This window comes from Pleurodeles waltl, chromosome 3_1 (assembly GCF_031143425.1).
Source record: "Pleurodeles waltl isolate 20211129_DDA chromosome 3_1, aPleWal1.hap1.20221129, whole genome shotgun sequence".
NCBI lineage: Eukaryota > Metazoa > Chordata > Amphibia > Caudata > Salamandridae > Pleurodeles > Pleurodeles waltl.
The window spans coordinates 78,953,880-78,974,033 of NC_090440.1; the positions used below are offsets into that span (position 1 = coordinate 78,953,880).

Here is a 20,154-nt window from a genome sequence, read left to right on the forward strand (position 1 = left end):
TGGGAGGAGGCACAAAGAGGGTGTACCCACCCTCAGGGCTAGTAGCCATTGGCTACTAACCCCCCCAGACCTAAACACGCCCTTAAATTTAGTATTTAAGGGCTACCCTGAACCCTAGAAAATTAGATTCCTGCAACAACAAGAAGGACTATCTAGCTGAAAACCCCTGCAGAGGAAGACCAGAAGACGACTACTGCCTTGGCTCCAGAAACTCACCGGCCTGTCTCCTGCCTTCCAAAGAACTCTGCTCCAGCGACGCCTTCCAAAGGGACCAGCGACCTCTGCATCCTCTGAGGACTGCCCTGCTTCGACGACGACAAGAAACTCCCGAGGACAGCGGACCTGCTCCAAAAAGACTGCAACTTTATCCAAAGGAGCAGCTTTAAAGAACCCTGCAACCTCCCCGCAAGAAGCGTGAGACTTGCAACACTGCACCCGGCAACGCAGACTCGGCTGGTGGAGAACCAACACCTCAGGGAGGACCCCCGGACTACTCTCCGACTGAGTACCAAAACCTGTCCCCCCTGAGCCCCCACAGCGCCGCCTGCAGAGGGAATCCCGAGGCTTCCCCTGACCGCGACTCTCTGAAACCTAAGTCCCGACGCCTGGAAAAGACCCTGCACCCGCAGCCCCCAGGACCTGAAGGACCGGACTTTCACTGCAGAAGTGACCCCCAGGAGTCCCTCTCCCTTGCCCAAGTGGAGGTTTCCCCGAGGAAGCCCCCCCTTGCCTGCCTGCAGCGCTGAAGAGATCCCTTGATCTCTCATTGACTTCCATTGCGAACCCGACGCATGTTCTAACACTGCACCCGGCCGCCCCCGCGCCGCTGAGGGTGAAATTTCTGTGTGGGCTTGTGTCCCCCCCCGGTGCCCTACAAAACCCCCCTGGTCTGCCCTCCGAAGACGCGGGTACTTACCTGCTGGCAGACTGGAACCGGGGCACCCCCTTCTCTCCATTGAAGCCTATGCGTTTTGGGCACCACTTTGAACTCTACACCTGACCGGCCCTGAGCTGCTGGTGTGGTAACTTTGGGGTTGCTCTGAACCCCCAACGGTGGGCTACCTTGGACCAAGAACTGAACCCTGTAAGTGTCTTACTTACCTGGTAAAACTAACAAAAACTTACCTCCCCCAGGAACTGTGAAAATTGCACTAAGTGTCCACTTTTGAAATAGCTATTTGTCAATAACTTGAAAAGTATACATGCAATTGAAATGATTCAAAGTTCCTAATGTACTTACCTGCAATACCTTTCAAACAAGATATTACATGTTAAATTTGAACCTGTGGTTCTTAAAATAAACTAAGAAAAGATATTTTTCTATACAAAACCTATTGGCTGGATTTGTCTCTGAGTGTGTGTACCTCATTTATTGTCTATGTGTATGTACAAGAAATGCTTAACACTACTCCTTGGATAAGCCTACTGCTCGAACACACTACCACGAAATAGAGCATTAGTATTATCTCTTTTTACCACTATTTTACCTCTAAGGGGAACCCTTGGACTCTGTGCATGCTATTCCTTACTTTGAAATAGCACATACAGAGCCAACTTCCTACAGTGACCAAACAGAAGTTCAAAGGGTGAGAATCCTACTCCCTTCTGTGGCACCTCTCTCTAAGCGAAAAGCAGACATGGCAAGAGGACATCCCATCTCCTTTTGAGTTTTTCTGGGAGCCCCATGATCATGCCTTTTAATGTCTTGTTGAATCTCTCAACTAAGCCATTAGTTTGTGGATGGTATGGTGTAGTGAATTTGTAAGTCACTCCACACTCATTCCACATGTGTTTTAGGTATGCTGACATGAAGTTGGTACCTCTGTCAGACACCACCTCCTTAGGGAAACCCACTCTGGTAAAGATACCAATGAGGGCCTTGGCTACTGCAGGGGCAGTAGTCGACCTAAGGGGAATAGCTTCAGGATACCTAGTAGCATGATCCACTACTACTAGGATGTACATACTTCCTGAGGCTGTGGGAGGTTCCAGTGGACCAACTATGTGCACACCCACTCTTTCAAAGGGGACCCCCACCACTGGAAGTGGAATGAGGGGGGCCTTTGGGTGCCCACCTGTCTTACCACTGGATTGACAGGTGGGGCAGGAGAGGCAAAACTCCTTAACCTTCTGGGACATATTGGGCCAGTAGAAGTGGTTGACTAACCTCTCCCACGTCTTGGTTTGTCCCAAATGCCCAGTGTAGGAAGTTGGCTCTGTATGTGCTATTTCAAAGTAAGGAATAGCATGCACAGAGTCCAAGGGTTCCCCTTAGAGGTAAAATAGTGGTAAAAATAGATAATACTAATGCTCTATTTTGTGGTAGTGTGGTCGAGCAGTAGGCTTATCCAAGGAGTAGTGTTAAGCATTTGTTGTACATACACATAGACAATAAATGAGGTACACACACTCCGAGACAAATCCAGCCAATAGGTTTTTATATAGAAAAATATCTTTTCTTAGTTTATTTTAAGAACCACAGGTTCAAATTCTACATGTAATATCTCATTCGAAAGGTATTGCAGGTAAGTACTTTAGGAACTTCAAATCATCAAAATTGCATGTATACTTTTCAAGTTATTCACAAATAGCTGTTTTAAAAGTGGACACTTAGTGCAATTTTCACAGTTCCTAGGGGAGGTAAGTATTTGTTAGGTTAACCAGGTAAGTAAGACACTTACAGGGCTTAGTTCTTGGTCCAAGGTAGCCCACCGTTGGGGGTTCAGAGCCACCCCAAAGTCACCACACCAGCAGCTCAGGGCCGGTCAGGTGCAGAATTCCAAGTGGTGCCCAAAACGCATAGACTAGAATGGAGAGAAGGGGGTGCCCCGGTTCCGGTCTGCTTGCAGGTAAGTACCCGCGTCTTCGGAGGGCAGACCAGGGGGGTTTTTGTAGGGCACCGGGGGGGACACAAGCCCACACAGAAATTTCACCCTCAGCGGCGCGGGGGCGGCCGGGTGCAGTGTAGAAACAAGCGTCGGGTTCGCAATGTTAGTCTATGAGAGATCTCGGGATCTCTTCAGCGCTGCAGGCAGGCAAGGGGGGGGGATTCCTCGGGGAAACCTCCACTTGGGCAAGGGAGAGGGACTCCTGGGGGTCACTTCTCCAGTGAAAGTCCGGTCCTTCAGGTCCTGGGGGCTGCGGGTGCAGGGTCTCTCCCAGGCGTCGGGACTTTAGGTTCAAAGAGTCGCGGTCAGGGGAAGCCTCGGGATTCCCTCTGCAGGCGGCGCTGTGGGGGCTCAGGGGGGACAGGTTTTGGTACTCACAGTATCAGAGTAGTCCTGGGGTCCCTCCTGAGGTGTTGGATCGCCACCAGCCGAGTCGGGGTCGCCGGGTGCAGTGTTGCAAGTCTCACGCTTCTTGCGGGGAGCTTGCAGGGTTCTTTAAAGCTGCTGGAAACAAAGTTGCAGCTTTTCTTGGAGCAGGTCCGCTGTCCTCGGGAGTTTCTTGTCTTTTCGAAGCAGGGGCAGTCCTCAGAGGATGTCGAGGTCGCTGGTCCCTTCGGAAGGCGTCGCTGGAGCAGGATCTTTGGAAGGCAGGAGACAGGCCGGAGAGTTTCTGGAGCCAAGGCAGTTGTCGTCTTCTGGTCTTCCGCTGCAGGGGTTTTCAGCTGGGCAGTCCTTCTTGTAGTTGCAGGAATCTAATTTTCTAGGGTTCAGGGTAGCCCTTAAATACTAAATTTAAGGGCGTGTTTAGGTCTGGGGGGTTAGTAGCCAATGGCTACTAGCCCTGAGGGTGGGTACACCCTCTTTGTGCCTCCTCCCAAGGGGAGGGGGTCACAATCCTAACCCTATTGGGGGAATCCTCCATCTGCAAGATGGAGGATTTCTAAAAGTCAGAGTCACCTCAGCTCAGGACACCTTAGGGGCTGTCCTGACTGGCCAGTGACTCCTCCTTGTTTTTCTCATTATTTTCTCCGGCCTTGCCGCCAAAAGTGGGGCCTGGCCGGAGGGGGCGGGCAACTCCACTAGCTGGAGTGTCCTGCTGGGTTGGCACAAAGGAGGTGAGCCTTTGAGGCTCACCGCCAGGTGTGACAATTCCTGCCTGGGGGAGGTGTTAGCATCTCCACCCAGTGCAGGCTTTGTTACTGGCCTCAGAGTGACAAAGGCACTCTCCCCATGGGGCCAGCAACATGTCTCGGTTTGTGGCAGGCTGCTAAAACTAGTCAGCCTACACAGATAGTCGGTTAAGTTTCAGGGGGCACCTCTAAGGTGCCCTCTGGGGTGTATTTTACAATAAAATGTACACTGGCATCAGGGTGCATTTATTGTGCTGAGAAGTTTGATACCAAACTTCCCAGTTTTCAGTGTAGCCATTATGGTGCTGTGGAGTTCGTGTTTGACAAACTCCCAGACCATATACTCTTATGGCTACCCTGCACTTACAATGTCTAAGGTTTTGTTTAGACACTGTAGGGGTACCATGCTCATGCACTGGTACCCTCACCTATGGTATAGTGCACCCTGCCTTAGGGCTGTAAGGCCAGCTAGAGGGGTGTCTTACCTATACTGCATAGGCAGTGAGAGGCTGGCATGGCACCCTGAGGGGAGTGCCATGTCGACTTACTCGTTTTGTCCTCACTAGCACACACAAGCTGGCAAGCAGTGTGTCTGTGCTGAGTGAGAGGTCTCCAGGGTGGCATAAGACATGCTGCAGCCCTTAGAGACCTTCCTTGGCATCAGGGCCCTTGGTACTAGAAGAACCAGTTACAAGGGACTTAACTGGATGCCAGGGTCTGCCAATTGTGGATACAAAAGTACAGGTTAGGGAAAGAACACTGGTGCTGGGGCCTGGTTAGCAGGCCTCAGCACACTTTCAATTGTAAACATAGCATCAGCAAAGGCAAAAAGTCAGGGGGTAACCATGCCAAGGAGGCATTTCCTTACACCCAGCAAGGGGGATATCATGGGCTAAGGTCAGAATAAACTCTCTGAACGACTGAGGCACTACCACTCTCCTAGTGGCACCAGGTTTGGGGTCTCTGGCATCAGTGTACAGGAGTCCATCTTCCCAATAGACCCTATGTGTTCCATTTTTCTTGCCCTTGGACTCTTCAGCAGCTTGCTGCCTAAGGCCTTCAAGAGAGGGACAGGTTTCTTGTCCCTTACACAGCTCTTCCCTTGAGGGTCCCCCTGGGCCTAAGAGCTCAACCTGATAAGGTTCAAGCTCCAAAGGCTCAGTTCCCTCAGAGGGCAGAACTTCTTCCTGAGAAGAGAGGTTCTCTTTTTCTGACTGTTGCAGTTGGTTTCCCAACTGACTTTCCTTTTCTCTTGGTAGGCTGGGCCATTTTTCCAGACTCCAGCTCTACTTTTTCACCCTGTGCCTTGCATTGTGCTCTTGTTTTTACACACACCAGTTCAGGGATACCCAGCATGGCTGCATGGGTTTTTAGTTCTACCTCAGCCCATGCTGAGGACTCCAGGTCATTTCCAAGCAGACAGTCTACTGGGATGTTTGAGGAGACCACCACCTGTTTCAGGCCATTGACCCCTCCCCATTCTAAAGTTACCATTGCCATGGGATGTGCTTTAGTCTGATTGTCAGCGTTGGTGACTAAGTTTTTCCAGTCAGGTATTGGCCAGGGGAAACCAGTTTCTCTGTCACCATGGTGACACTGGCACCTGTATCCCTCAGGCCCTCTACACTTGTCCCATTAATAAAGAGCTGCTGCCTGTATTTTTGCATGTTAGGCGGTCAGGCAGCTAGTGTGGCTAAATCCACCCCACCCTCAGAAACTAGAGTAGCTTCAGTGTGGACCCTGATTTGCTCTGGGCACACTGTTGATCCCACTTGGAGACTAGCCATTCCAGTGTTACCTGGATTGGAGTGGAACTTTTCTTGGGACAGGCCTTGTCTCCAGTTTGGTGTCCAGACTGACTACAGTTTCGACACCAGGCCTTTTTGGGATCAAAGTTTTTACCCTTGTACCCAGGATTGTTTTGTGAAGAGGCTCTGGGCCCACCCTCCTGTGCAGGTTTTTGGGGGCCTGTAGAAGACTCTTTACTATTTTTATTTTTGGTTGTCTCACCACCTTTCCCCTGGGGAGGTTTTGTGACCCCTTTCTTTTGGTCACCCCCTGTGGAAGTTTTGGACACCCTAGTCTTGACCCAATGGTCCGCCTTCTTTCCCAATTCTTGGGGAGAAATTGGTCCTAGGTCTACCAGATGCTGATGCAGTTTATCATTGAAACAATTACTTAACAGGTGTTCTTTCACAAATAAATTGTACAGCCCATCATAATTACTTACACCACTGCCTTGAATCCAACCATCTAGTGTTTTTACTGAGTAGTCTACAAAGTCAACCCAGGTCTGGCTCGAGGATTTTTGAGCCCCCCTGAATCTAATCCTATACTCCTCAGTGGAGAATCCAAAGCCCTCAATCAGGGTACCCTTCATGAGGTGATAAGATTCTGCATCTTTTCCAGAGAGTGTGAGGAGTCTATCCCTACACTTTCCTGTGAACATTTCCCAAAGGAGAGCACCCCAGTGAGATCTGTTCACTTTTCTGGTTACACAAGCCCTCTCAAAAGCTGTGAACCATTTGGTGATGTCATCACCATCTTCATATTTAGTTACAATCCCTTTAGGGATTTTCAACATGTCAGGAGAATCTCTGACCCTATTTATGTTGCTGCCACCATTGATGGGTCCTAGGCCCATCTCTTGCCTTTCCCTCTCTATGGCTAGGATCTGTCTTTCCAAAGCCAATCTTTTGGCCATCCTGGCTAACTGGATGTCCTCTTCACTGGAGTTTCTCAGTGATTTCAGAGTTGTTGGTCCCTCCTGTGAGGGAACCAGCATCTCTGACTATTATTTGTGGAGTCAGGGCTTGAGAAGCCCTGCTCTCCCTAAGTAGGACTGGAGGGGGGGAATTTCCCTCCAAGTCACTATCTTCATCCTCTGAGTTGCCACCCTCAGAGGGGTTGGCCTTTTCAAACTCTGCCAAAAGCTCCTGGCGCTGTATTTTGGTAGGTTTGGGGCCCATTGTTATTTTCTTTAGTTTACAGAGTGACCTTAGCTCTCTCATCTGTAGATGGAGGTAAGGTGTGGTGTCGAGTTCCACCACAGTCACATCTGTGCTAGACATTTTGCTTCTAAAAGTTGGAATACTTTAAGAATCTACAACTAGTTCTAGGTTCTAATTCAAACTTTTACAAACTTTTAAACTCTAAAAGAAATGCTAAACTGGATCTAACACAACGCCCTAGCAGGTCTTTTAAGAATTTAGAAAACTTTTCAAATTGCAAAAATCAATTTCTAATGACAATTTTGGAATTTGTCGTGTGATCAGGTATTGGCTGAGTAGTCCAGTAAATGCAAAGTCTTGTACCCCACAGCTGATCCACCAATGTAGGAAGTTGGCTCTGTATGTGCTATTTCAAAGTAAGGAATAGCATGCACAGAGTCCAAGGGTTCCCCTTAGAGGTAAAATAGTGGCAAAAAGAGAATACTAATGCTCTATTTTGTGGTAGTGTGGTCGAGCAGTAGGCTTATCCAAGGAGTAGTGTTAAGCATTTGTTGTACATACACAGACAATAAATGAGGTACACACACTCTGAGACAAATCCAGCCAATAGGTTTTGTTATAGAAAAATATCTTTTCTTAGTTTATTTTAAGAACCACAGGTTCAAATTTAACATGTAATATCTTGTTTGAAAGGTATTGCAGGTAAGTACATTAGGAACTTTGAATCATTTCAATTGCATGTATACTTTTCAAGTTATTCACAAATAGCTATTTTAAAAGTGGACACGCGTCTTCGGAGGGCAGACCAGGGGGGTTTTGTAGGGCACCGGGGGGGACACAAGCCCACACAGAAATTTCACCCTCAGCGGCGCGGGGGCGGCCGGGTGCAGTGTTAGAACAAGCGTCGGGTTCGCAATGGAAGTCAATGAGAGATCAAGGTATCTCTTCAGCGCTGCAGGCAGGCAAGGGGGGGCTTCCTCGGGGAAACCTCCGCTTGGGCAAGGGAGAGGGACTCCTGGGGGTCACTTCTGCAGTGAAAGTCCGGTCCTTCAGGTCCTGGGGGCTGAGGGTGCAGGGTCTTTTCCAGGCGTCGGGACTTAGGTTTCAGAGAGTCGCGGTCAGGGGAAGCCTCGGGATTCCCTCTGCAGGCGGCTCTGTGGGGGCTCAGGGGGGACAGGTTTTGGTACACAGTCGTAGAGTAGTCCGGGGGTCCTCCCTGAGGTGTTGGTTCTCCACCAGCCGAGTCGGGGTCGCCGGGTGCAGTGTTGCAAGTCTCACGCTTCTTGCGGGGAGATTGCAGGGTTCTTTAAAGCTGCTTCTTGAAACAAAGTTGCAGTCTTTTTGGAGCAGGTCCGCTGTCCTCGGGAGTTTCTTGTCGTCGAAGCAGGGCAGTCCTCAGAGGATGCAGAGGTCGCTGGTCCCTTTGGAAAGCGTCGCTGGAGCAGAGTTCTTTGGAAGGCCGGTGAGTTTCTGGAGCCAAGGCAGTTGTCTTCTGGTCTTCCTCTGCAGGGGTTTTCAGCTGGGCAGTCCTTGTTGTTGCAGGAATCAAATTTTCTAGGGTTCAGGGTAGCCCTTAAATACTAAATTTAAGGGCGGGTTTAGGTCTGGGGGGTTAGTAGCCAATGGCTACTAGCCCTGAGGGTGGGTACACCCTCTTTGTGCCTTCTCCCAAGGGGAGGGGGTCACAATCCTAACCCTATTGGGGGAATCCTCCATCTGCAAGATGGAGGACCTCAGCTCAGGACACCTTAGGGGCTGTCCTGACTGGCCAGTGACTCCTCCTTGTTGCTTTCTTTGTTCCCTCCAACCTTGCCGCCAAAAGTGGGGGCCGTGGCCGGAGGGGGCGGGCAACTCCACTAAGCTGGAGTGCCCTGCTGGGCTGTGACAAAGGGGTGAGCCTTTGAGGCTCACTGCCAGGTGTTACAGCTCCTGCCTGGGGGAGGTGTTAGCATCTCCACCCAGTGCAGGCTTTGTTACTGGCCTCAGAGTGACAAAGGCACTCTCCCCATGGGGCCAGCAACATGTCTCTAGTGTGGCAGGCTGCTGGAACCAGTCAGCCTACACAGATAGTTGGTTAAGTTTCAGGGGGCACCTCTAAGGTGCCCTCTGTGGTGTATTTTACAATAAAATGTACACTGGCATCAGTGTGCATTTATTGTGCTGAGAAGTTTGATACCAAACTTCCCAGTTTTCAGTGTAGCCATTATGGTGCTGTGGAGTTCGTGTTTGACAAACTCCCAGACCATATACTCCTATGGCTACCCTGCACTTACAATGTCTAAGGTTTTGTTTAGACACTGTAGGGGTACCATGCTCATGCACTGGTACCCTCACCTATGGTATAGTGCACCCTGCCTTAGGGCTGTAAGGCCGGCTAGAGGGGTGGCTGACCTATACTTGCATAGGCAGTGAGAGGCTGGCATGGCACCCTGAGGGGAGTGCCATGTCGACTTACTCGTTTTGTTCTCACTAGCACACACAAGCTGGCAAGCAGGGTGTCTGTGCTGAGTGAGAGGTCTCCAGGGTGGCATAAGACATGCTGCAGCCCTTAGAGACCTTCCTTGGCATCAGGGCCCTTGGTACTAGAAGTACCAGTTACAAGGGACTTATCTGGATGCCAGGGTCTGCCAATAGTGGATACAAAAGTACAGGTTAGGGAAAGAACACTGGTGCTGGGGCCTGGTTAGCAGGCCTCAGCACACTTTCAATTGTAAACATAGCATCAGCAAAGGCAAAAAGTCAGGGGGCAACCATGCCAAGGAGGCATTTCCTTACAAGTGGCGTCCCCTGGGCCTTGTAAATCTTCCTCTGTGTGGTTTTCGACGTCTTACTCACGGTTTGTGTATCGTCGAATCCGTCGGAGTCCGATTCTTGGATCGAAAAGGATCCCTCCTCTTCTTGTTCCTCGAACTCCCGGTGGGCTGTCGGCGCGGACGCCACCTGAAGTCTTCTGGCTCGACTGTCTCGGAGAGTTTTTCGGGACCGGAACGCACGACAGGCCTCGCAGGTGTCTTCGCTGTGCTCAGGTGACAGGCACAGGTTACAGACCAAGTGTTGGTCTGTATAGGGGTATTTATTGTGGCATTTGGGGCAGAAACGGAACGGGGTCCGTTCCATCGGCGTTGTTCAGCACGTGGTCGGGCCGACCAGGCCCCGACGGGGGATCGAAAAACTACCCCGAAGGGCACCGGAGCTCTTCGATCTTCGATGCGGTGTTGAATCTAACTACGCCGATCCCGAACGCAACAATACCGACGAAAATCTTCCGAAATTAGCTAATTTTCCGTTCCGAAACTCGGAGCGACAGGAACACGTCCGAACCCGATGGCGGAAAAAAAAACAATCGAAGATGGAGTCGACGCCCATGCGCAATGGAGACAAAAGGAGGAGTCACTCGGTCCCGTGACTCGAAAGACTTCTTCGAAGAAAAACAACTTGTAACACTCCGGCCCAACACCAGATGGCGAGCTATTGCAAAACATGCGTATCTACAGCGACAGATGCCATCGAACATATATTTTCTTAGTTCATTTTAAGAACCACAGGTTCAAATTCTACATGTAATATCTCATTGGAAAGGTATTGCAGGTAAGTACTTTAGGAACTTTGAATAATTACAGTAGCATATATACTTTGCACATAAAACACAATAAGCTATTTTAAAAGTGGACACTTAGTGCAATTTTCACAGTTCCTGGGGGAGGTAAAGTATTGTTAGCTTTAGCAGGTAAGTAAATTACCTACAGGGTTCAGTTTTGGGTCCAAGGTAGCCCACCGTTGGGGGTTCAGAGCAACCCCAAAGTTTCCACACCAGCAGCTCAGGGCCGGTCAGGTGCAGAGGTCAAAAAGGTGCCCAAAACACATAGGCTTCAATGGAGAAAAGGGGGTGCCCCGGTTCCAGTCTGCCAGCAGGTAAGTACCCGCGTCTTCGGAGGGCAGACCAGGGGGGTTTTGTAGGGCACCGGGGGGGGGGGGGGGGGGGGGGGGGGGACACAAGTCCACACAGAAAGTACACCCTCAGCAGCGCGGGGCGGCCGGGTGCAGTGTGCAAACAAGCGTCGGGTTCTCTGTAGATTTCAATGGGAGACCAAGGGGTCTCTTCAGCGGTGCAGGCAGCGGGGGGGGGGGGGGGGGCTCCTCGGGGTAGCCACCACCTAGGCAAGGGAGAGGGCCTCCTGGGGGTCACTCCTGCACTGAAGTTCCGTTCCTTCAGGTGCTGGGGGCTGCGGTTGCAGGGTCTTTTCCAGCCGTCGGGACTTTAGGATCAGGCAGTCGCGGTCAGGGGGAGCCTCGGGATTCCCTCTGCAGGCATCGCTGTGGGGGCTCAGGGGGGGACAACTTTAGTTATTCACGGTCTCTGAGTCACCGGAGGGTCCTCCCTGAGGTGTTGGTTCTCCACCAGTCGAGTCGGGGTCGCCGGGTGCAGTGTTGCAAGTCTCACGCTTCTTGCGGGGAGTTGCAGGGGTCTTTTAATCTGCTCCTTTGAAACAAAGTTGCAGGTCTTTTTGGAGCAGTGCCGCTGTCCTCGGGAGTTTCTGGTCTTTCTTGAAGCAGGGCAGTCCTCTGAGGATTCAGAGGTCGCTGGTCCTGGGGAAAGCGTCGCTGGAGCAGGGTTCTTTAGAAGGCAGGAGACAGGCCGGTAGGTCTGGGGCCAAAGCAGTTGGTGTCTTCTTTTCTTCTTCTGCAGGGGTCTTTCAGCTCAGCAGTCCTCTTCTTGTAGTTGCAGGAATCTAAATTCTTAGGTTCAGGGAAGCCCTTAAATACTAAATTTAAGGGCGTGTTTAGGTCTGGGGGGTTAGTAGCCAATGGCTACTAGCCCTGAGGGTGGGTACACCCTCTTTGTGCCTCCTCCCAAGGGGAGGGGGTCACAATCCTATCCCTATTGGGGGAATCCTCCATCTGCAAGATGGAGGATTTCTAAAAGTTAGAGTCACTTCAGCTCAGGACAGCTCAGGACACCTTAAGGAGTCACTGGCCAGTCAGGACAGCCCCTGTTATTCTCATTATTTCCCCTGGCTTTGCCGCCAAAAGTGGGGCCGTGGCAGGTGGGGGCGGGCAACTCCACTAGCTGGAGTGCCCTGTGGTGCTGGAACAAAGGGGGTGAGCCTTTGAGGCTCACCGCCAGGTGTGACAGCTCCTGCCTGGGGGAGGTGTTAGCATCTCCACCCAGTGCAGGCTTTGTTACTGGCCTCAGAGTGACAAAGGCACTCTCCCCATGGGGCCAGCAACATGTCTCGGTTGTGGCAGGCTGCTGGAACCAGTCAGCCTACACAGATAGTCGGTTAAGGTTTCAGGGGGCACCTCTAAGGTGCCCTCTGGGGTGTATTTTACAATAAAATGTACACTGGCATCAGTGTGCATTTATTGTGCTGAGAAGTTTGATACCAAACTTCCCAGTTTTCAGTGTAGCCATTATGGTGCTGTGGAGTTCGTGTTTGACAAACTCCCAGACCATATACTCTTATGGCTACCCTGCACTTACAATGTCTAAGGTTTTGCTTAGACACTGTAGGGGCACAGTGCTCATGCACTGGTGCCCTCACCTATGGTATAGTGCACCCTGCCTTAGGGCTGTAAGGCCTGCTAGAGGGGTGTCTTACCTATACTGCATAGGCAGTGAGAGGCTGGCATGGCACCCTGAGGGGAGTGCCATGTCGACTTACTCATTTTGTCCTCACCAGCACACACAAGCTGGCAAGCAGTGTGTCTGTGCTGAGTGAGAGGTCTCCAGGGTGGCCTAAGACATGCTGCAGCCCTTCGAGACCTTCCCTGGCATCAGGGCCCTTGGTACCAGAGGTACCAGTTACAAGGGACTTACCTGGATGCCAGGGTGTGCCAATTGTGGATACAAAAGTACAGGTTAGGGAAAGAACACTGGTGCTGGTGCCTGGTTAGCAGGCCTCAGCACACTTTCAATTCAAAACATAGCATCAGCAAAGGCAAAATGTCAGGGGGTAACCATGCCAAGGAGGCATTTCCATACATCTTTGTTGAACAGGGCCGCTGTTCTCGGGAGTTTCTTGGTCTCTTGGAAGCAGGGTAGTCCTCTGAGGATTTAGAGGTCGCTGGTCCTGGGGAAAGCGTCGCTGGAACAGTTTTCTTCCAAAGGAGGGAGACAGGCCGGTAGGGCTGGGGCCAAAGCAGTTGGTGTCTTCTTCTCTGCAGGGTTTTTTAGCTCAGCAGTCCTTCTTCTTGTAAGTTGCAGGAATCTAAATTCTTAGTGTAAGGAAATGCCTCCTTGGCATGGTTGCCCCCTGACTTTTTGCCTTTGCTGATGCTATGTTTACAATTGAAAGTGTGCTGAGGCCTGCTAACCAGGCCCCAGCACCAGTGTTCTTTCCCTAACCTGTACTTTTGTATCCACAATTGGCAGACCCTGGCATCCAGATAAGTCCCTTGTAACTGGTACTTCTAGTACCAAGGGCCCTGATGCCAAGGAAGGTCTCTAAGGGCTGCAGCATGTCTTATGCCACCCTGGAGACCTCTCACTCAGCACAGACACACTGCTTGCCAGCTTGTGTGTGCTAGTGAGAACAAAACGAGTAAGTCGACATGGCACTCCCCTCAGGGTGCCATGCCAACCTCTCACTGCCTATGCAAGTATAGGTCAGTCACCCCTCTAGCAGGCCTTACAGCCCTAAGGCAGGGTGCACTATACCATAGGTGAGGGTACCAGTGCATGAGCATGGTACCCCTACAGTGTCTAAACAAAACCTTAGACATTGTAAGTGCAGGGTAGCCATAAGAGTATATGGTCTGGGAGTTTGTCAAACACAAACTCCACAGCACCATAATGGCTACACTGTAAACTGGGAAGTTTGGTATCAAACTTCTCAGCACAATAAATGCACACTGATGCCAGTGTACATTTTATTACAAAATACACCCCAGAGGGCACCTTAGAGGTGCCCCCTGAAACTTAACCGACTGTCTGTGTAGGCTGGCTAGTTCCAGCAGCCTGCCACACTAGAGACATGTTGCTGGCCCCATGGGGAGAGTGCCTTTGTCACTCTGAGGCCAGTAACAAAGCCTGCACTGGGTGGAGATGCTAACACCTCCCCCAGGCAGGAGCTGTGACACCTGGCGGTGAGCCTCAAAGGCTCACCCCTTTCTCACAGCCCAGCAGGGCACTCCAGCTTAGTCGAGTTGCCCGCCCCCTCCAGCCACGGCCCCCACTTTTGGCGGCAAGGCTGGAGGGAACAAAGAAAGCAACAAGGAGGAGTCACTGGCCAGTCAGGACAGCCCCTAAGGTGTCCTGAGCTGAGGTGACTAACTTTTAGAAATCCTCCATCTTGCAGATGGAGGATTCCCCCAATAGGGTTAGGATTGTGACCCCCTCCCCTTGGGAGGAGGCACAAAGAGGGTGTACCCACCCTCAGGGCTAGTAGCCATTGGCTACTAACCCCCCAGACCTAAACACGCCCTTAAATTTAGTATTTAAGGGCTACCCTGAACCCTAGAAAAGTAGATTCCTGCAACAACAAGAAGGACTGCCTAGCTGAAAACCCCTGCAGAGGAAGACCAGAAGACAACTGCCTTGGCTCCAGAAACTCACCGGCCTGTCTCCTGCCTTCCAAAGAACTCTGCTCCAGCAACGCCTTCCAAAGGGACCAGCGACCTCTGCATCCTCTGAGGACTGCCCTGCTTCGACGACAAGAAACTCCTGAGGACAGCGGACCTGCTCCAAAAAGACTGCAACTTTATCCAAAGGAGCAGCTTTAAAGAACCCTGCAATCTCCCCGCAAGAAGCGTGAGACTTGCAACACTGCACCCGGCGACCCCGACTCGGCTGGTGGAGAACCAACACCTTAGGGAGGACCCCCGGACTACTCTACGACTGAGTACCAAAACCTTTTCCCCCTGAGCCCCCACAGCGCCGCCTGCAGAGGGAATCCCGAGGCTTCCCCTGACCGCGACTCTCTGAAACCTAAGTCCCGACGCCTGGAAAAGACCCTGCACCCGCAGCCCCCAGGACCTGAAGGACCGGACTTTCACTGCAGAAGTGACCCCCAGGAGTCCCTCTCCCTTGCCCAAGTGGAGGTTTCCCCGAGGAAGCCCCCCCTTGCCTGCCTGCAGCGCTGAAGAGATCTCTTGATCTCTCATTGACTTACATTGCGAACCCGACGCTTGTTCTAACACTGCACCCGGCCGCCCCCGCGCTGCTGAGGGTGAAATTTCTGTGTGGGCTTGTGTCCCCCCCCGGTGCCCTACAAAACCCCCCTGGTCTGCCCTCCGAAGACGCGGGTACTTACCTGCAAGCAGACCGGAACCGGGGCACCCCCTTCTCTCCATTGAAGCCTATGCGTTTTGGGCACCACTTTGAACTCTGCACCTGACCGGCCCTGAGCTGCTGGTGTGGTAACTTTGAGGTTGCTCTGAACCCCCAACGGTGGGCTACCTTGGACCAAGAACTGAACCCTGTAAGTGTCTTACTTACCTGGTAAAACTAACAAAAACTTACCTCCCCCAGGAACTGTGAAAATTGCACTGTGTCCACTTTTAAAGTAGCTATTTGTGAATAACTCGAAAAGTATACATGCAATTGAAATGATTCAAAGTTCCTAATGTACTTACCTGCAATACCTTTCAAACAAGATATTACATGTTAAATTTGAACCTGTGGTTCTTAAAATAAACTAAGAAAAGATATTTTTCTATAACAAAACCTATTGGCTGGATTTGTCTCTGAGTGTGTGTACCTCATTTATTGTCTATGTGTATGTACAACAAATGCTTAACACTACTCCTTGGATAAGCCTACTGCTCGATCACACTACCACAAAATAGAGCATTAGTATTATCTATTTTTACCACTATTTTACCTCTAAGGGGAACCCTTGGACTCTGTGCATGCTATTCCTTACTTTGAAATAGCACATACAGAGCCAACTTCCTACACTTAGGTTCAGGGGAGCCCTTAAATACTAAATTTAAGGGCGTGTTTAGGTCTGGGGGGTTAGTAGCCAATGGCTACTAGCCCTGAGGGTGGGTACACCCTCTTTGTGCCTCCTCCCAAGGGGAGGGGGTCACATTCCTATTCCTATTGGGGGAATCCTCCATCTGCAAGATGGAGGATTTCTATAAGTTAGAGTCACTTCAGCTCAGGACACCTTAGGGGCTGTCCTGACTGGCCATTGACTCCTCCTTGTTATTCTCATTATTTCCTCCGGCATTGCCGCCAAAAGTGGGGCTGTGACCGGAGGGGGCGGGCAACTCCACTAGCTGGAGTGCCCTGTGGTGCTGGAACAAAGGGGGTGAGCCTTTGAGGCTCACCGCCAGGTGTTACAGCTCCTGCCTGGGGGAGGTGATAGCATCTCCACCCAGTGCAGGCTTTGTTACTGGCCTCAGAGTGACAAAGGCACTCTCCTCATGTGGCCAGCAACATGTCTCGAGTGTGGCAGGCTGCTAAAACCAGTCAGCCTACACAGGTAGTGGGTTAAGGTTTCAGGGGGCACCTCTAAGGTGCCCTCTGGGGTGTATTTTACAATAAAATGTACACTGGCATCAGTGTGCATTTATTGTGCTGAGAAGTTTGATACCAAACTTCCCAGTTTTCAGTGTAGCCATTATGGTGCTGTGGAGTTCGTGTTTGACAGACTCCCAGACCATATACTCTTATGGCTACCCTGCACTTACAATGTCTAAGGTTTGGCTTAGACACTGTAGGGGCACAGTGCTCATGCACTGGTGCCCTCACCTATGGTATAGTGCACCCTGCCTTAGGGCTGTAAGGCCTGCTAGAGAGGTGACTTATCTATACTGCATAGGCAGTGTGAGGTTGGCATGGCACCCTGAGGGGAGTGCCATGTCGACTTACTCGTTTTGTCCTCACCAGCACACACAAGCTGGCAAGCAGTGTGTCTGTGCTGAGTGAGGGGTCCCCAGGGTGGCATAAGATATGCTGCAGCCCTTCGAGACCTTCCCTGGCATCAGGGCCCTTGGTACCAGGGGTACCAGTTACAAGGGACTTACCTGGATGCCAGGGTGTGCCAATTGTGTGAACAAAAGTACAGGTTAGGGAAAGAACACTAGTGCTGGGGGCCTGGTTAGCAGGCCTCAGCACACTTTCAATTCAAAACATAGCATAAGCAAAGGCAAAAAGTCAGGGGGTAACCATGCCAAGGAGGCATTTCCTTACATGCCCTCTGGGTGTATTTTACAATAAATTGCACACTGGCATCAGTGCATTTATTGTGCTGAGAAGTTAGATACTAAACTTCCCAGTTTTCAGTGTAGCTATTATGGAACTGTGGAGCTCTTGTTTGACAAACTACCAGACCATATACTCCTATGGCTACTCTGCACTTACCTATGGTATAGTGCACCCTGCCTTAGGGCTGTAAGGCCTGCTCGAGGGGTGACTTACCTATGCCACAGGCAGTGTGAGGTTGTGTAAGGAAATACCTCCTTGGCATGGTTACCCCCTGACTTTTTGCCTTTGCTGATGCTTTGAATTGAAAGTGTGCTGAGGCCTGCTGACCAGGCCCCAGCACCAGTGTTCTTTCCCTAACCTGTACTTTTGATTCCACAATTGGTACACCCTGGCATCCAGGTAATTCCCTTGTAACTGGAACCTCTGGTACCAAAGGCCCTGATGCCAGGGAAGGTCTCTAAGGGCTGCAGCATGTCTTATGCCACCCTGGAGACCCCTCACTCAGCACAGACACACTGCTTACCAGCTTGTGTGTGCTGATGGGGAGAAAATGACTAAGTTGACATGGCACTCCCCTCAGTGCCAAGCCAACCTGTAGGAAGTTGGCTCTGTATGTGCTATTTCAAAGTAAGGAATAGCATGCACAGAGTCCAAGGGTTCCCCTTAGAGGTAAGATAGTGGCAAAAAGAGATAATACTAATGCTCTATTTTGTGGTAGTGTGGTCGAGCAGTAGGCTTATCAAAGGAGTAGTGTTAAGCATTTGTTGTACATACACACAGGCAATAAATGAGGAACACACACTCGGAGACAAATCCAGCCAATAGGTTTTGTTATAGAAAAATATATTTTCTTAGTTTATTTTAAGAACCACAGGTTCAAATTCTACATGTAATATCTCATTTGAAAGGTATTGCAGGTAAGTAATTTAGGAACTTTGAATAATCACAGTAGCATATATACTTTTTACATAAAACACAATAAGCTGTTTTAAAAGTGGACACAGTGCAATTTTCACAGTTCCTGGGGGAGGTAAAGTATTGTTAGGTTTCACAGCTAAGTAAGTCACTTACAGGTTTCACTTTTTGGTCCAAGGTAGCCCACCGTTGGGGGTTCAGAGCAACCCCAAAGTTACCACACCAGCAGCTCAGGGCCGGTCAGGTGCAGAGGTCAAAGAGGTGCCCAAAACACATAGGCTTCAATGGAGAGAAGGGGGTGCCCCGGTTCCGGTCTGCTTGCAGGTAAGTAGTGGGAATGATGGGGACTGGACTTAAAGTGCTGGTGACGTACAAGCTACTGAGAATTCTTTGTGGAGGGAGACAGTGCAGTGCACTGGAGAGGCTGGTAAATCTGGTAGGGAGATAAATCATGCAGCAGAATATGAATACAACAAAGCTTCCTTGATCAGTTTATCTGCAGACAGTTTATCTGCTTACTTCAAGATGATTAATTGATCAAGGATCTCATTTCGACAATGGGTAAAGATTAAAGCAATGAAGGAAGTTTCAATGTTTGCAAAATATGGACTTGCATTCTTGAGCTAAATAGACACCGCACAACCAATAAATCTAAAAGGTTATAACCCCAAAACCCAACAGCCCAGACAGACCAGTTCAGGATTCATAACATACCTTCGATGTGGATCCCTTTCTGGCTCAACTAGCTTATAGAAATCATCCAGCAAAGACAGCTCCTCTTCGGTCAAAACAGGCACTCCACTCAATCCTTGTTTCAGGTCTGTACGTACTTCATCGTCCCCCAACTTATCCAAAATAAACTGCAGTTCCAGGACAGTTTTTAAGCGCTTTTGTTCCAGTTCTTCCCTCATAAGCTGTTCTCTGCGTGCTGCTTTCTTGATAGATTTCTGTATCTGTTATGGTGGAAAAAAAGCAAAGGAAAGTGGTCATTTAACTTGCATGCAAAGACGCATGGTGCAGAATGCTCTACATAATTGAAACAAAAAAAAACAAAACAAAAACACCAAGTGCTGTAACACAATGTCTGCAGTACGGAGGTACACTTTGAAAACTACTTCTACGCATAGCTAACAATATTTAAAGAGATCATGGCTCTAAATTCTCCATTAAGTTTACCAATGTAATATGCTGCAGAATTTCCCTTCACATCTTCTGTAATTGTCACAGTGAATTTGGGCATATTAGAAATAGAACATGCCCAAACTAACTTCTGAAACAGAATCCTGCCAATTATTCCAGTGAATCTTCTACTCAAGCCTATCAGAAGTCCGTAGCAATAATAACTCCAACATTTTTAGTTCTACAGTACCTTCAGTGATCCATCTGAGACATCCTTCCACTGGAAAATTACAAAGCAAGTGTAATTGGTGACTAAAGTTCCATTTATGCAATTTGCCAACTAGTGATAGCCTGAAAATGTATTAAGGGGTAAAGTGTCTTACTGTCTGGAGAGTGTTTTACCTGTGGAGGAAACCGAATCAAATTTGTTGAATATGCCAATGCTTGTTTAGTTGTACGACATTCTTTAATTTACTATACCTTATAAACTCTATATCTCCAGAACCCTTTGGTGGATCCTTTTCATTGTGGTGTCTAAATATACATAAAATACTATATTTGTTTTTTAAATTGGTGTTTATTCAGTGTCTTGATATTTTTTTCTTCAATTTTTCTTGTGTTTAAATTCTTTACACTTGTTCCTTTGTGCAAACCTTGCCGTTCAAAGCCACAGCTACCCAGGGTTGAGCTAACTATTTACAAAACAAAACCTACTGGTCCTATAGGGGTTGCTGTAGGAAGTTGGCTCTGTATGTGCTATTTCAAAGTAAGGAATAGCATGCACAGAGTCCAAGGGTTCCCCTTAGAGGTAAAATAGTGGTAAAAAGAGATAATACTAATGCTCTATTTTGTGGTAGTGTGGTCGAGCAGTAGGCTTATCCAAGGAGTAGTGTTAAGCATTTGTTGTACATACACATAGACAATAAATGAGGTACACACACTCAGAGACAAATCCAGCCAATAGATTTTGTATAGAAAAATATCTTTTCTTAGTTTAT

General features: G+C 49.6%; 1 protein-coding gene across 8 annotated transcripts in view; it reads right to left on the bottom strand.

Moving 5' to 3' along the window:
• The window catches only part of CAPRIN1 (cell cycle associated protein 1), a 590,401-nt gene that overhangs the window by 431,947 nt on the left and 138,300 nt on the right, over positions 1 to 20,154 (bottom strand). For all 8 annotated transcript variants that reach the window (XM_069221863.1, XM_069221858.1, XM_069221857.1 and 5 more), the window contains exon 5: positions 18,752 to 18,990. In XM_069221863.1, the coding sequence (XP_069077964.1) occupies positions 18,752 to 18,990 (239 nt within the window). The remainder of the gene's footprint in view (positions 1 to 18,751; positions 18,991 to 20,154) is intronic.